The sequence below is a fragment of the Nerophis lumbriciformis genome, linkage group LG07, assembly GCF_033978685.3.
Source record: "Nerophis lumbriciformis linkage group LG07, RoL_Nlum_v2.1, whole genome shotgun sequence".
Taxonomy (NCBI): Eukaryota; Metazoa; Chordata; class Actinopteri; order Syngnathiformes; family Syngnathidae; genus Nerophis; species Nerophis lumbriciformis.
This window is the reverse complement of record NC_084554.2, coordinates 14,316,348-14,333,210: the sequence shown is the minus strand read 5'-3', so window position 1 is coordinate 14,333,210 and position 16,863 is coordinate 14,316,348. Positions and strand designations below refer to the sequence as shown.

The 16,863-nt window shown below is 39.8% G+C and overlaps 1 protein-coding gene across 2 annotated transcripts in view; it reads left to right on the top strand.

The window, feature by feature from the left end:
• The window catches only part of LOC133609805 (collectin-12-like), a 51,086-nt gene extending 34,676 nt beyond the window's left edge, over positions 1-16,410 (top strand). Inside the window, exons 1-8 of one of the 2 annotated variants that reach the window (XM_072913465.1) lie at positions 10,403-10,684; positions 11,495-11,581; positions 11,653-12,696; positions 12,772-13,260; positions 13,330-13,466; positions 13,569-13,678; positions 15,842-15,987; positions 16,055-16,410. In XM_072913465.1, the coding sequence (XP_072769566.1) occupies positions 11,730-12,696; positions 12,772-13,260; positions 13,330-13,466; positions 13,569-13,678; positions 15,842-15,987; positions 16,055-16,077 (1,872 nt within the window). In that variant the 5' untranslated portion in view covers positions 10,403-10,684; positions 11,495-11,581; positions 11,653-11,729 and the 3' untranslated portion in view covers positions 16,078-16,410. Of the gene's footprint in view, positions 1-10,402; positions 10,685-11,494; positions 11,582-11,652; positions 12,697-12,771; positions 13,261-13,329; positions 13,467-13,568; positions 13,679-15,841; positions 15,988-16,054 lie in introns of those variants that run through there. The other variant, XM_061965772.2, reaches the window with a different exon arrangement.
• The last annotated feature ends 453 nt before the right edge of the window (positions 16,411-16,863 follow it).

The following is a 16,863-nucleotide window of genomic DNA, read 5'->3' as shown; positions in this document are numbered from 1 at the left end:
TCTGTTCCTGACACATGCGTTTTGGGCTGACTGCTCCGAAAACAAACCCTGCCCACTCTGCTTTGTTCCTCGTCTGAGCTGCTGTGACGTAGATTACCGTAATAACTTGTATAACACCCAAATGCGCAGATTTCAACCATTGAAATACTTTCTATATTTCAAATCTTACGGTCATTTAAAAACAGCACTGCACATCATTATGGTGGCTACAATTTTGTACTGCAAAAACTGAAATGTAAGTATGATTATGTATCTCAAATAAGGGTTATATTTGCTTATTTTCTGTCTGATAACTAAACAGATTTTATGTTAAAGTGTTTTACTTGTTTTAAGGGTCTTTGTCCTAGATTATCTCAGTAAGATATTACAGCTAGTAGCTGAGATTTTATGACCTATATTGAGTAAAACATGCTTGAAACTAGAATATCAACTGTTGCAAAGCTGTGTCATCAACACTCACAAGTATAAAACTACTTTTTTAAAGTAATAACTTCTTACTTGAAGCATGAAAAAAAAATCATGATGCCGAGCGCATATCATTATGTCAAGATAATGGCACTAGCATTTACTTAATTTAAGAATATTTTCCAACATATTGAGCAAAAAGGTCTTTTTTTTTTCTACCAAGAAAAGTGCACTTGTTATTAGTGAGAATATACTTATTTGAAGGTATTTTTTGGTTCATTGAGGTTAGCTAATTTTACTTGTTTTGGAAAGTCTTGACAAGCCAAATTTTCTTGTTCTATCGGCAGATCATTTTGCTTAGTTCAAATAAAATACCCCTAATATTTGTATTTTTTTTTCTTGCTTTTGAACTCTGACTTTTTGCGGTGTGATGTTAAAGGTCTAAAAAAAATTATGTAGAACGTCCGGCGGGCCGGATTGAAAATCTTAATGGGCCGCATGCAATGTTCCCTCTAAGGTGCGCGCCTGTGCAATTGCGCACTGCTCAAGCGTCCTCTGCGCACGGCAAATCTATGCCACGCACAAAATCATATAAAAAAATAAGCGCATAACAATTTTCGACACGACACGGACACGACAGAGAAAACAGTTTCGTCATCATTGTTCAAATATTGTAACGTCTGTCGAGACTCTTTGAAGCCATGAATTCCATCTATCACTTTACTGAGCAAAACTCTTTATTGTCGGCCATAAACACATCACCAAAACATTAGTAAAAAAAATATATCTAGAAAAACTGGTCAGTTTCTGCAGTACAAACCAGACCAAAAGCAACTTTGTTATATCAACAGCAGCCGCTCGCTCTTTCTCACTTGCGCCAACACATGCACATATGGCACTTAGCCAGTGATGCGTTTACAGCCACACAAAAAGTCGGACAACTCCAACACGACACATAAAGTGTCATTCCAGGTCGTTAGCACACATTTGATTTACCAATCAAATGTGTGCTTATTCTAGTGTCATTTATTAGGAATCTTAATTTATAAATATTAATCATGAAATGCTGTTAGGATATTAAATAAATACTAATAAAAATATATTTTTTACAAACAGGAAGTTGCAGGAATGTACACATGATCCCCTGCTTACATCTCATTGTGCAACATGTGAATGTTTTAATGGGAACTAAATGCAATGTCTGAAAGGGGTACAAATTATTTCCAAAGCAGGACCTCCACCCAGACAAACAATACAAATACACAGTTCATGAAAAACAATATTTTTTGTTATTGTCATTGTAAGTGGGCCGAAACACTTATATTAGAAATGGAAATGACTGCTGTCATTTGATTATAATAATAAGAGAATGTTGTCTGTCTATCTGTGTTGGCCCTGCGATGAGGTGGGGACTTGTCCAGGGTGTACCACGCCTTCCGCCCGAATGCAGGCTCCAGCACCCCCCGCGACCCCGAAAGGGACAAGCGGTAGAAAATGGATGGATGGATGGAGATTGAACTTGTTATTTAGTCAGATTTGGGACAGGTGTGCTGCTGGTGTAGCCACAGTGTGCACGTCACATGAAAAATTAGAGGGAACATTGGCCGTATTTTGCCCGGGTCTGCCTTAGAGGCAAAACTTTTGGGAACCGCTGCTTTATATACGAAATTACCCAGTAGGCTTAGCGCTGTAGACAGAAACCGCAAGTATGTCTGATTTTTGCGGGAGGACGACAATTGTGTCGTTTGAGATTAAAATAGTTAATATACTGTTACATGTTTTTTTTCATGCTTCATCGACACAATAAATAAACATAAATTTTGATTAGACAGTTGACACGCGCATTTGAGCGCCACTCAGAGACAGTTTTGATTGGCCAAAATATTCGGGCAATGAACAAAGTTGCGAGACCACACATAATTTACAGGGACTTGTTGAATTTGCGTAAATTGGCACGATCGGAAATTCCTGAACAGACAAGAAAATATTTTTTTTTTAACTCATCCTCCCCCAGCGTCTACCTTTTTCCCACCTTTTACATGGTGCCGTAGCTGGTGGTCCATCATCGTTCCAATGACAATAAAGAGCAGAGGTGGGTAGTAACGCGCTACATTTACTCCGTTACATCTACTTGAGTAACTTTTGGGATAAATTGTACTTCTAAGAGTAGTTTTAATGCAACTTACTTTTACTTTTACTTGAGTATATTTATAGAGAAGAAACGCTACTTTTACTCCGCTACTTTTATCTACATTCTACTCGCTACTAATTTTTATCGATCTGTTAATGCACGCTTTGTTTGTTTTGGTCTGTCAGACAGACCTTCAAAGTGTCTGCCTTACTGGTGACGTTTCACTCCGTTCCACCAATAAAATGCAGTCACTAGTGACGTTTGACTCCGTTCCACCAATCAGATGCAGTCACTGATGACGTTGGACCAATCAAACAGAGCCAGGCGGTCACATGACCTGACTTAAACAAGTTGAAAAACTTATTGGGGTGTTACCATTTAGTGGTCAATTGTACGGAATATGTACTGTACTGTGCAATCTACTAATAAAAGTTTCAATCAATCAATCAAAAGTGTGAAGGAAAAAATATTTTTTTTTATTTCAAACGTACATCCCGTCACAAGCCTAAAGACTGACTGCACAGTTCCTGTCTTCACAATAAAAGTGCCGCTCCATCGCGCCTGCGCTTTCAAAATAAGAGTCTCCGAAAGCCAGCGCAAACAAGCTAGCAAGCTACGGAATTTGCCGCCAATGTATTTCTTGTAAAGTGTGTGAAAACGAATATGGAAGCTGGACAAATAAGATACCAAAAACCAACCACTTTCATGTGGTATTAGACAGAAAGGAGGAACTTTTTTTCTCCTGCATTTGAAAACGTGGACGCTATCAGCACTACTGTCTGATTACAATCAATGCAAGTCATCAGAATCAGGTAATACACCAACTTATATTCTTGTCAACATGAAAGAAAGGAATCTATATGTGTTAAACATGCATGTATATTCATTAAAACACCTTTAACATGTAAACAAAAACGGCAAAATAAATAAATATAAATGATACTGTATATATCAATGTATGTGTATATATGTGTATATATATGTATATATCAATGTATGTGTATATATGTGTATATATATATATATATATATATATATATATATATATATATATATATATGTATGTGTGGGAAAAAATCACAAGACTATTTCATCTCTACAGGCCTGTTTCATGAGGGGGGGTACCCTCAATCGTCAGGAGATATATATATATATATATATATATATATATATATATATATATATATATATATATATATATGATATGTGTGTGTATGTTACTCATCAGTTACTCAGTACTTGAGTAGTTTTTTCACAACATACTTTTTACTTTTACTCAAGTAAATATTTGGGTGACTACTCATTACTTTTACTTGAGTAATAAATCTCTAAAGTAACAGTACTCTTACTTGAGTACAATTTCTGGCTACTCTACCCACCTCTGATAAAGAGCATGCCATACCATACCAAAAATAATACAAAAATGGTCCAGTTCAGGGATGTGTACCAAATTGTATCTGTGCTGGGTGTCAAATACTGATGGACATCTTGATAAACTCGCCCAGGGACCTTTTACCTTCACTGGAGCTGGACCTTTTGGAACTGGTACAGATCGAATTCAGTCTGTACTACGGGTTACCGATTCACATAAAATCAAATGGTAGCATATTTTGATACCTTTGTTGCTCGTGATGCCACGTCCGGTTCAAACACTTGGCAGGGAAATAAGCACTCAGAGCAGACTCAGCCAGACTGTCTCCATGTAGATCAATTTTCCATGCCAACAAAGCAAGCATGCCTGATAGAAAATGCTGAGAGTACAGTTAGGCTCCATTTTTCAAAATGTGCTAGCTCGACGCTAATTTACATTGAATATTCCATATACATGCTACCGATTAGCATTAGCAGTTTTACATGCCGATTTTAACATCTTAAAATGTGTTAATGAAAACTACAACTAAGATGCATATTACAATCAAACAGCTGGCATGTAATAAGTACAATATTAACAGTATAAACACTTTGTAGCACTCAACAAAAAACACAGATATATTCAATTTGATGGCAAAGACTACTAATTGGCTACAAGAGGGGTAGGGCTCTCGAGCCAGATGTGGCTCTTTTGATGACTCCATCTGGCTCTCAGATTAATCTTACCTGACATTGCTTAACACAACAAGTAATTAATAATTCCGCTGGTAATCACAATGACGTTGAAAATATTAAACATTCTCATGCATTTTAATCCACCCATCCGTTTTCTACCGCACCTGTTCTAGAAGTCGCATTAATGGTAAGTAGGGATGATGTTTGATAAGAAATTATCGAGTTCGAGCCTATTATCGAATCCTCTTATCGAACCGATTCCTTATCGATTCTCTTATCGAGTCCAGATAGGTTGTTGTATATGGAAAAAACACACAATATTTGGTTTAACAAAAGCTCACTTTTATTATACAAGAAAAAAATTTAATCTAATAAATAAATAAATATTGACTGTTACCCCCCTAAAAAAAATAAAATAAAATAAATAAATATTGACTGTTGTTACCCTAAGTATATTAAGTGGGATTTTTCAGAAAAACAAATATATACAGTAACACAAAAACAACCTGTCTCTGTGATCACTATAGGTGTATAAATAGTAATATAGTGTTAAATAAAATCAGTCCCTTGGGCACAAAACTGAAAATAACACAGCTCTCCAAAAAGTGCACTTCTGCTGCTATTTGACATAACTGTTTGTTATGATGCTTTGACATTTTTGCACTTTATTTCTTTATTGAAAGAAAATTCTATGAAGAGAAAAGTTATTTGCAAACATGGTTACAATGCTAAAAAATGAAAAGTTAAAGCTAAAAAAAGAAATACACTTTATTGAGTTAACATTATTTCTTTATAGGGGGAAAGATGTGATGTTATGAGCTAGGGAATATAACAACTACACTACCCAGCATGCAACGGGAGTGACGAGCATGCGCGGTAGCCCCGAAAAGTGTCGTTGCATGTCGCCACCCGGCAGCTAAGAATGAGGTTATGAGCACGCTGTGAAAGTAAACGTCAAGAACTCAGCCAACACGCCTCGTCTGCATTATTTATAATTAGACAGACAACACATATACAGTGTGAGTTTGTTTTGTTTACAAGGAAAGAAAAACAAAAGTTCAAAAAGGGAGATATATTTTGTATATATATGTATGTGCTGGGCTTCACGGTGGCAGAGGGGTTAGTGCATCTGCCTCACAATACGAACGTCCTGAGTAGTCTTGGGTTCAATCCCGGGCTCGGGATCTTTCTGTGTGGAGTTTGCATGTTCTCCCCGTGACTGCGTGGGTTCCCTCCGGGTACTCCGGCTTCCTCCCACCTCCAAAGACATGCACCTGGGGATAAGTTGATTGGCAACACTAAATTGGCCCTAGTGTGTGGATGTGAGTGTGAATGTTGTCTGTCTATCTGTGTTGGCCGTGCGATGAGGTGGCGACTTGTCCAGGGTGTACCCCGCCTTCCGCCCGATTGTAGCTGAGATAGGCTCCAGCGCCCCCCGCGACCCCAAAGGGAATAAGCGGTAGAAAATGGATGGATGGATGGATGTATGTGCTGCGGTTGCTTTAAGAACGTTGCGACAGCTGCCGTAAAGGAGGTGCGTTGCTAGCCTGGTTGCTATGTTTCCGGTTGGTCGTAAAAGTGTTCGTCATGTGTTTGTACCCTGCTCAAATCTCTCAGTAAAGTTATTCATTGGATTATACCTTTTGTTTTGAACTTTATTACACCTTGGAGCGCTTTTTCCGGTCCATTTTTTTCCTGCTTTCCCTATCTGCGCCTAATGACTGAGCTACGTGACGTCATTTCTTGTGATGTCCCACGGGGCATTTCTGGTCGGGACGGGATTCGTTCCCAGGGATTCGAATAAAGAACCAACTCTTTTTCTTTACTATAGTGGTCTCGATAACGCATACTTGCCAACCCTCCCGGATTTTCCGGGAGACTCCCGAAATTCAGCGCCTCTCCCGAAAACCTCCCGGGACAAATTTTCTCCCGAAAATCTCCCGAAATTCAGGCGGACCTGAGTGACGTGTCGACAGCCTGTTTTCACGTCCGCTTTCCCACAATATAAACAGCGTGCCTGCCCAATCACGTTATAACTGTAGAATGATGGAGGGCGAGTTCTTGGTTTCTTATGTGGGTTTATTGTTAGGCAGTTTCATTAACGTCCTCCCAGCGCGGTAACAACACACAACAACAGCAGTCACGTTTTCGTCTACCGTAAAGCAGTTTGTCTGCTGTAAACAGCAATGTTGTGACACTCTTAAACAGGACAATACTGCCATCTACTGTACATGCATATGTGACAATAACATCTAGGGCTTTTAGAGAGTGCAGTGCACAACTGCGCACACAACAAGGAGACGAAGCAGAATGCATCATCAGAGAGGGTGTTCAGCATGGTTAGAAAAATAGTGACAGAGAATAGAACTAGGATGGACAATTCAACCCTTAACTCAACAATGAGTAGATGAGTGTTATGTGTGTGTATATGTGTAAATAAATGAACACTGAAATTCAATCAAGTATTTCTCTTATTTATATGTATATATGTATGTATGTATGTATATATATATATATATATATATATATATATATATATATATATATGTATGTATGTATGTATGTATGTATATATATATATATATATATATATATATATATATATATATATATATATATAATAAAATAAATAAATATATATATATATATATAGCTAGAATTCCCTGAAAGTCAAGTATTTGTTATATATATATATATATATATATATATATACAGTATATATATGAAATACTTGACTTGGTGAATTCTAGCTGTAAATATACTCCTCCCCTCTTAACCACACCCCCAACCACGCCCCCACCCCCCACCTCCCGAAATCGGAGGTCTCAAGGTTGGCAAGTATGCGATAACAGGTACCGGTTCTCAAAAAGGGATTCGAGTCCGAGGACTCGATTCTTTTCTTATCGAACAACCGGGAAAATCGGTTTCGAGCATCATCCCTAATGGTAAGAAGTATTTTATTTATTATTGGTTAGCTTCAGAATAACAATGTTATTAAAAAGAATAAGAGACTTATTATACTCTAAAAATGTTGGTCTTACTTAAAAATGCACGCACTTAGTTGTATTCAGTGTTAAAAAATATTATATGGCTCTCACGGAAATACATTTTTAAATATTTGGCTTTCATGGCTCTCTCAACCAAAAAGGTTCCCGACCCCTGGACTACAGCAACAATTTGTAGCCTGTACACTAATGCCACCTAAAGTCTTGGTTTGCAACTGCATGCAAAGTCTACTCTATAACACTTGCAAATGAGACTCAGAAATATAAGAAAACAATATGCAACAATTAGATAGCACAGTTATCATCAATGAAAAATAGATGTTTTAAAATGAAACAAATGACCATTTATTAAGACATGAACACACACACAGGTAGCGAAGATTGCTACCATTGAGTACCGGTTTCGATTTCCAGGCATAGGTACTGTATCGGCTCAAAAAGGTACCCATCTGTAGTTGTATTGACCCATTCACATCTATTGCTCACAGTCTTGTTGCACTGTGGATATTATTCTGCCCCTGACTTATAATTTTCTCTTCTTCACTGGTTACGCTCTGTTGTGACGCGATTTCAGTTAGACTTCTGTGGAAGTGCACAAAGCACTTATTCTTTTGCGGTTTCACTAATTCACATTCAATCTATCTTAGCAGTTAACATGGCTTCTAGTCACCTCGTGCTACTGTTTTTCTCCGTGTGTGTCCACGCACGTTCCACATTTTTCAACCGTCTGTATTACCGTATTTTTCGGACTGTAAGTCGCCGTTTTTTTCATAGTTTGGCTGGGGGTGCGACTTATACTCAGGAGCGACTTATGTGTGAAATTATTAACACATTAGTGTAGAATATCAAATAATATTATTTAGCTCATTCACGTAAGAGACTAGACGTATAAGATTTCATGGGATTTAGTGATTAGGAGTGACAGATTGTTTGGTAAACGTATAGCATGCTCTATATGTTATAGTTATTTGAATGACTCTTACCATAATATGTTACGTTACCATACCAGGCACGTTCTCAGTTGGTTATTTATGCATCATATAACGTACACTTATTCAGCCTGTTGTTCACTATTCTTTATTTATTTTAAATTGCCTTTCAAATGTCTATTCTTGGTGTTGAGTTTTATCAAATAAATTTCCCCCCAAAATGCGACTTATATATGTTTTTTTCCTTCTTTATTGTGCATTTTCGGCTGGTGCGACTTATACTCCGGAGCGACTTATACTCCGAAAAATACGGTACTTTATTTAACATACTAAAATAATCTATATTTGGACGTTTGTCCATCGGTTCGGAATCGTAATGCATCGAAGAATCGACCTTTTCCCTCGATCCTACTAACTGAACCCAAGATTTCAAAATGTGTATAAGCCAGACCTGGGTAAATTAAGGCCCAGGGGCCACATGCGGCCCGTTAAGGTTTTCAATCTGGCCCGCCGGACATTCCCAAATAATTTTTTTAGATCTTTAAGATGGAAACTGTAGCTGCCATTATGATGTGCAGTGATGTTTTCAAATGACCGTAAGTCTCGAACTATACAAAGTATTTCAATGGTTGGAATCTGTGCTTTTGCTTGATATACTAGTTACTATGATAATCTAATTAGTTACTATGGTAATGTAAGTCACAGCAGTTCAGACGAGGCACCAAGCAGTGTGGGTGGGGAGCGTTTCCACAGAGTGTTTCCAGAGCGGTCAGTCTGAAATGCAGTTGTCAGAGACAGACGCGGAAGGAGATTTTTACAACAAAGTTCTAAGGCTTAGTGCTATATCAAATATATCAGATTATAGGTGGGTTGTTTTTTTTTACCCTTTGCGTTCATATTTCACTTTTTGTTGCATTTTTTGTGGGTTTTGTTTGATTGTAAAATATGTCGATATAGAGGGGGTGAGACGTTCATATGTTGTCAATATTTAGTATTTTATCGTTCGTAGTTATTATTGTAAATCCCACATTGTTTATTTTCATGTACATTCTGGGTGTCTCATTCAATAAAAAAAATTTAAAATTCCATTCTGTTTTTTTAAGGCAGTCTGTCATAACGTTTTTAGCATTCAATCAGACATTATTGTGAGGTTTTGTATTAGTTTAGTTTAGTTTAGTTTATTAAGGATCCCCATTTGTCTACACCGCAGTGGAGATTAGTCTTCCTGGGGTCCAGGTAAAAAACATCACACAATCACAAAACAAAAGATTACAATGCAGTACAACATGATCAAATAATAAAATGTTGTAATACCAAAATAGCAACAACAAAGAACCAAAACAAGTAATATTAACTTCGAGTTTACATAATAATGTTCATACCAAAGATAAAAAGAGCAAAAATAAAACAAAGAACCAATGGCCTAAAATACACACATTAGTGTACCAAAGACAAACAATAAGTGACGAAAAAGTACCATCCATCCATTTTCTACTGCTTGTCCCACAATCAATAAGATAGTCAATAAAAACAGTCATGACATTAGGTACAATCTAGAATAATCTCTTTCCGCAATACTTCTCCTCTTAGTCTATTCTTAAAACCCACTATGCTGGTGATTGATACCAGATATTGTGGAAGTCGATTCCAGTAAGTGATTGCCCTATACATAACAGTCTTTTTCAAAACAGTGTTCCTAAAAGTAGATATACCGGCCCCCAGACACATTTTTTTCTCTAAATGTGGCCCCCGAGTCAAAATAAATGCCCAGGCCTGGCATAAGCACACCAGGATTTTTTACGCATCATAAAGACTTTCGACTTGTCATAAAACACTTGTTGTCACGTAAGCATCAGTCATATCTAAACTTTCGAAACAAAGAAAAAGCCTAGCTCATGCAGGATAAACTGAACCTTCAAGTCGCAATTATCTGTCTCTCAGTTCATTTTACCGAAACTCACCAGGGGTTCAACTTCCTTGCTGTTGTTTTTTTGAAGTGCTGAAAAGGGGATGAAGTTATGTTAATGTCTTGGGGTGGTGGGTCTCGAGCACAATGTCCCCAAGCGCTCTGAGCTCAGCAGTCCCGCCTCGCTCCGTGCTGCACACTTTCATGCAGATCTAATCGATCCCAGATGAGCCGCGAGGCGAAGGCACTCAATGCAACCTTGGTAAGAGCCCAGGCAAATTGTGTTTTTACTGTCTCAAGGGAACCTTGGCATGGCGTAGACAGACACAGGTCCAGAACCAGAGTGCGCAGTACACTTCGTACTATGTCTTGGAATTGTCTTATTGTGGGATCTTGTTTCATCTATATATCCTACTGGATCATTCTCGTCCATAGGCAAAGCTTTAATGTGACTTCATCACAGACTGATTTCAATATGAAGAACATCAGTCGCAATGAGCTGAATTCCTCAGGTCTGTTTTTTTGAGGTAGAGAGCCATCACTTTATTGTCCCCCAGTGGTCCACAAAGTGGTCCACAGGTAACGGACGTGTTCCCCTGGTGAGGCTGGCGCTGGTCATATGCTGATTCCCTGAAATCCCAGACACATTCCAGAGGAAATGAACGGCAGTGTCGCCTGTGGGAGCGTAAAGAGCATCCCATGCCACAGTTGCCTTTGATCCTCATGTTTACAAAAGACCCCCGCCCCCTGCCAGGACACCTCCTGGCCCATCCTCAGTCTTGTCATCGCCCCCAAGACCCTCTTTACGGACTCTCTTTGTATCTTTCTAAATTAAAGCCTCATTAAATCTGATGTTATTTACTTTACTTGGCTCTTGACCTAATCCAGGGAGTTGCGCCATTATTGTGTTTATGACTTCAAGATGTATCCAGTGATGTTTTTCGTATTGGTTCATAAGCTTCAGTGGTTTCCCCTGATCCTTTTTAATAAATGGTGTCTGTGGTCGGAGGCCATTTTGTCTAATAAAGTACGAGACAAAGAGGATGTCAAACTTCATGCTGTTTGGTTGCAGTGGTACAAAGAGTCGACAGCGTGTCTGAAGGCATTGCCAACTATGGGGGGAAAATTATTGCAGTGGAGACTGACCTGCTAAAGCTAGGTAAGTGTCTTGAATGTCCTTCCATATAAATAAGCTGCTGTTGACTAAACAGAACAAATGTCGTCGTTCAGATGATAAAACTGGGGAAAAGTCAGAGAACACGACCACAGCGATCCAGGCTTTTAAGAACAAGGTCAGGACTCTTCAGATGCAGGTGTCAATGATGGAGGAGCACATCCACAGCAACCAGGCCAAGCTAAGCCAACTCCAAAACGTCGGCTCAGACATTCAGAGGCTCCAGGGTTCTATTCAGGGTCTGCTGGACAGCAACACGGCCACGGTGCGCTTCGTCAACGTCACTCTGCATTTTTACGGCGGCATCGTTGAAGGTCTGCAAGATGACACAATCAGGCTGCAGACAGATCTTCACGAGCAGGTAAAACTCCAGAACCAAGTCTTGCTTAACATTGGTGGACTGAACCTCACACAGGCCCAGCAGCGGGGCCTCATCAGTGCTCTGCACCGGGTAGTGGATGACACCAGTCAGAGCATCCAGAAAATCCGCAATGACTTCCAAAGCCTCGAGCAGACCACCCGTCAGACGCGCTCTGATAGCGAGTGGCTAAGGAGTAAAGTAGACAACCTCCATGTTCTAGCCACAAATGCCTCAATGCTGTCCAAGGCCAACAACGACAGCCTGGAGGAGGTTGGATCCCAGCTCACAATCATGTCCAACCAGTTACAGAACACCAGCAGCATAGCTGACACCCATGGCAAGGCCCTGAGGCAGATCCTGGACCAGCAAAAGTATTTCAGCAACTTTACGGCCTCTAAGTTTGAGCAGCTAGAGGTCAGGCTAGATGAGTCAGAGCAGAGCATTGACCGTGTGACAGGCAACATCAGCTTCACCACGCAGCTCCTGGGCGCCATCAACCTCAACTTGAACGACCTGCGCTCTAGTTCCGAGACAGTGGGTCGTAACTCAGAGTTCTTACTGAACCTCAACAACAGCGTGGTTGACATAAGAACCGACACGGCCGGCCTGAGATCAAAGCAGGAGGACCTGGCAACACGTTTGGACAAGGAGGTCACCAACCTCTCCATCATTATGGAGGAGATGAAGCTGGTGGATACCAAGCACTCCCAGTTGATAACAAACTTCACCATCCTACAAGGCAAGACATGAACATCCCTATTTGTTTGTTTAAAACTGAACTTCCTTCACTTAAACTTGTTTGCTTTTGTTTCAGGTCCTCCTGGTCCTAGAGGACCAAGGGGGGACAAAGGGCCTCCAGGGCCGTTTGGCCAATCCGGCAATAAGGGCGAAAAAGGGGAAAAGGGTGCATCAGGAATACGGGGATCAAGAGGAGAGCAGGGTATTCCAGGCCCACCGGGTCTTCCAGGGTTTAAGGGTCTTCCAGGCGCCATAGGCAACCCAGGGTCTAAGGGTCCTCGAGGATCCGGAGGAAGGGCGGGGCCTCCAGGAGGGAAGGGAGAGCCGGGAACTGCCGGTCTAAATGGCAGAGATGGACAGCCTGGTCCTCAAGGGGCACAGGGCCCACCGGGCATCCGAGGTCCAATGGGACCAGCTGGAGAGCAGGGCCCAAGGGGACTGCAGGGACCAGTGGGGCCTCCAGGGCCAGCTGGGCCACCAGGAATTCCAATACGTGGATCAGCTTTTCCTGTGGGTGCAGTGTCTCTGCAGGATGGAGCCATCTCTCCAACAAGTGGGGCTCCAGGTAACACCTACCCCAAGACCACATCCATGAATATAAACAAGAACAGTGATATGTTTGCTTGTTCTGCAGGTTGTCCTTCTGAGTGGCTCCCCTATAGAGACAAGTGCTACTTCTTCTCCAAAGACCTGCACAGTTTTGATGACGCAAAAATCACTTGTGAATCCCTGTCTGCTTCCTTGTTGATCATCACTGATACGGAGGAACAGGTGAGTCATTTGCATGAAAACTAAGAACCCAGCGTGCGCATATCTTCCCTCCTTTACTGAAAAGGTGACACATCATCTAACGTTTCTTGCGCTTCACCTCAGAAATGGCTGACGAAGCAGATGACGGGCAAAGGCTACTTCTGGATGGCTTTGACCGACAGAGAGGAGGAGAACGCGTGGCGCTGGCTGGACGGTAGTGAGCCTGAATTCACGTCAGTACACACTTGTCTTGTACCATTTGAAGTCGTACCTTAAACAGTTGCGATCACACCGATTCTTGCAATTTTGTTTAACCCTACAATTTGCTAATCGTAGTATTTTTCTCACACCAAATTTGTCTCTGAGCAGCAGTCTAATGTGCCAATAACCATCAAATTAAAACATAATATGCTCTTTATCACGGCCTACCGTTATAGGTCGCTCGCAACAGTTCCCTTCTCAATGAAGATGGGGGCATACTTGCCAACCCTACCGAATTTTCCGGGACACTCCCGAAATTCAGCGCCTCTCCCGAAAACCTCCCGGGACAAATATTCTCCCGAAAATCACCCGATTTTCAGCCGGAGCTGGAAGCCACGCCCCCTCCAGCTCCCTGCGGACCTGAGTGAGGACAGCCTTTTTTCACGACGGGAGGACAACAGGGTTACAAGAACTAAATCATCCAGACTCGAGATAAATTGTATTATTATGTTTATCTTACCTAAAAATAAATATATTTATTAATAAAAAAAAAAAAAAATAAATAAATACATTTTTACTATATTTTGCTAAAAACATCAAAATTTATTGTATTTTTATTTTTATTTTTTCTGACTCCTTATTACATCCAGCCATAGATAAAATAAATATATTTGAAATAATTAATTTTAAATTATCATAATAATTCATTTAAAATTACCATATTTAATTATTAAAATAATTCAATAAATAAAAATTATTCCCGGGCGCGGCACCGCTGCTGCCCACTGCTCCCCTCACCTCCCAGGGGGTGATCAAGGGGATGGGTCAAATGCAGAGGACAAATTTCACCACACCTAGTGTGTGTGTGACAATCATTGGGACTTTAACTTTAACTTTAACAACCAAAATTATTCCGTATATTAGGCACACCGGGTTATAAGGCGCACTGTCAAGTTTTGAGAAAATGAAAGGATTTTTAAGTGCGCCTTATAGTCCGAAAAATACGGTATTTAATTGAGAACTTTATTATTTATGGATTTAAATTGTGTGCAAATTGAGAACAGGAAGTGAACAAATGTGTTAGTAATTGCTATGAAATGGAAAAGGGGGTAGAATTAAATGAATTTAATTATATTTATATAGCGCTTTTCTCTAGAGACTCAAAGCGCTTTACATAGTGAAACCCAATATCTAAGTTACATTTAAATCAGTGTGGGTGGCACTGGGAGCAGGTGGGTAAAGTGTCTTGCCCAAGGACACAACAGCAGTGACTAGGATAGCGGAAGCGGGGATCAAACCTGCAACCCTCAAGTTGCTGGCATGGCCACTATACCAACCGAGCTATTCCGCCCCTATAAGCTCTGCTTCTTCCTAATCCTTTTCGGACATGTCGTAATGAGAAACAGGACATATGTGATGTGTCATGTTGTAACTAGGGATGTCCGATAATGGCTTTTTGCCGATATCCGATATTCCGATATTGTCCAACTCTTTAATTACCGATACCGATATCAACCGATACCGATATCAACCGATATATACAGTCGTGGAATTAACACATTATTATGCCTAATTTGGACAACCAGGTATGGTGAAGATAAGGTACTTTTAAAAAATAATAATAAAATAAAATAAGATAAATAAATTAAAAACATTTTCTTGAATAAAAAAGAAAGTAAAACAATATAAAAACAGTTACATAGAAACTAGTAATTAATGAAAATAATTTTTGGTTTTTTTTTAGGTTGGTGCACTAATTGTAAGTGTATCTTGTGTTTTTTATGTTGATTTAATAATAAAAAATAATAATAAAATAAAAAAAAATAATAAATTTTTTTTTTTTTTTTTAAATTAATAAAATAAAATAAATGATACCGATAATTTCCGATAATACATTTTAACGCATTTATCGCCTGATAATATCGGCAGGCCGATATTATCGGACATCTCTAGTTATAAATGTATGCATGTTCAAAATAAACATAAACCATTAACACATTCACCCCTGCACATTAAGAGCATTTGTAAACTGTTGAGGGTGATTTTACGCGCTATTTTTTATTGGCAAATGAGAGACGGTGAGAGATTATCACCATTCTTCGACAACGCTGTCTCATCTTAAACCCAGGAGGGACTGTTACAGGTGCACCACATGTAACTGAACACTAAAATCTCCCCATGTTGTCGGTTTGCAGGAAGTGGAAGCCCGGCCAGCCTGACAACTGGGGTCACGGCCATGAAATCGGGGAGGACTGCGCAGGTCTCGTCCACCAGGGCTTGTGGAACGACTTCTCTTGCGAAGACCTCATAGGCTACATTTGTGAGAAACAACCGGAGACAAGTATGTGTGCCCCCCCTGGCCTTTTAGGTCCCACTAAAAATGTTTCTAATGACGTCCAACCCCACAGCAGGAGGCCTGGGTGACTCCTAGCGGTGACTTGCAAGGCGGCGGGGCTTCCAATGAGCAGCTAGACTGGACCCACGAGGTCCTGGTCCACATGGAGACAATAAAAAGGGACACATTTGGACATACGGAGACTTTCTCCTCCTAAGTGTCCAATGAGTGCAATACAGCAGACAGCCAAAGAAGGACAATCTATATTTTTTGTTTTATCTATATTTTGATGATACACGTTACTGAATGTATATTTTACTATCCTTGTCATGAATGTCAATTATTAGCGATGAAATATGTGATGTGCAGGAAGAAAAGACCGTAGAAATGTGCCACTCTCAGGTTAATACAACAAATATGTATCACAAATCTATTACTGTGTTTCTTGATGGGTTTTTTGGGGGGGGAGACTGGTAATAATAACTGTTACCAGTAGATGGCAGTCACTTACCAGAAATATGTGTAGACTGAACGTTGTTAAATATGGGGGGTCAAATGGGACAAAATTAATTAAACACATATTTAAATTAATATTTAAATGTCTCAATAATTAATTATAATTGGAATTAAATCTATATGTTATTATTAATAAACATGTTAAATATATACATATATTATAAATGTATTGTGCCATTTGTTTATTAAATTTAAAAGGAACTTTAATTTAAAGGGGCGGCATAGCTCGGTTGGTAGAGTGGTCGTGCCAGCAACTTGAGGGTTCCAGGTTCGATTCCCGCTTCCCCCATCCTAGTGACTGCTGTTGTGTCCTTGGGCACGACACTTTACCCACCTGCGCCCAGTGCCACTCACACTGGTTTAAAT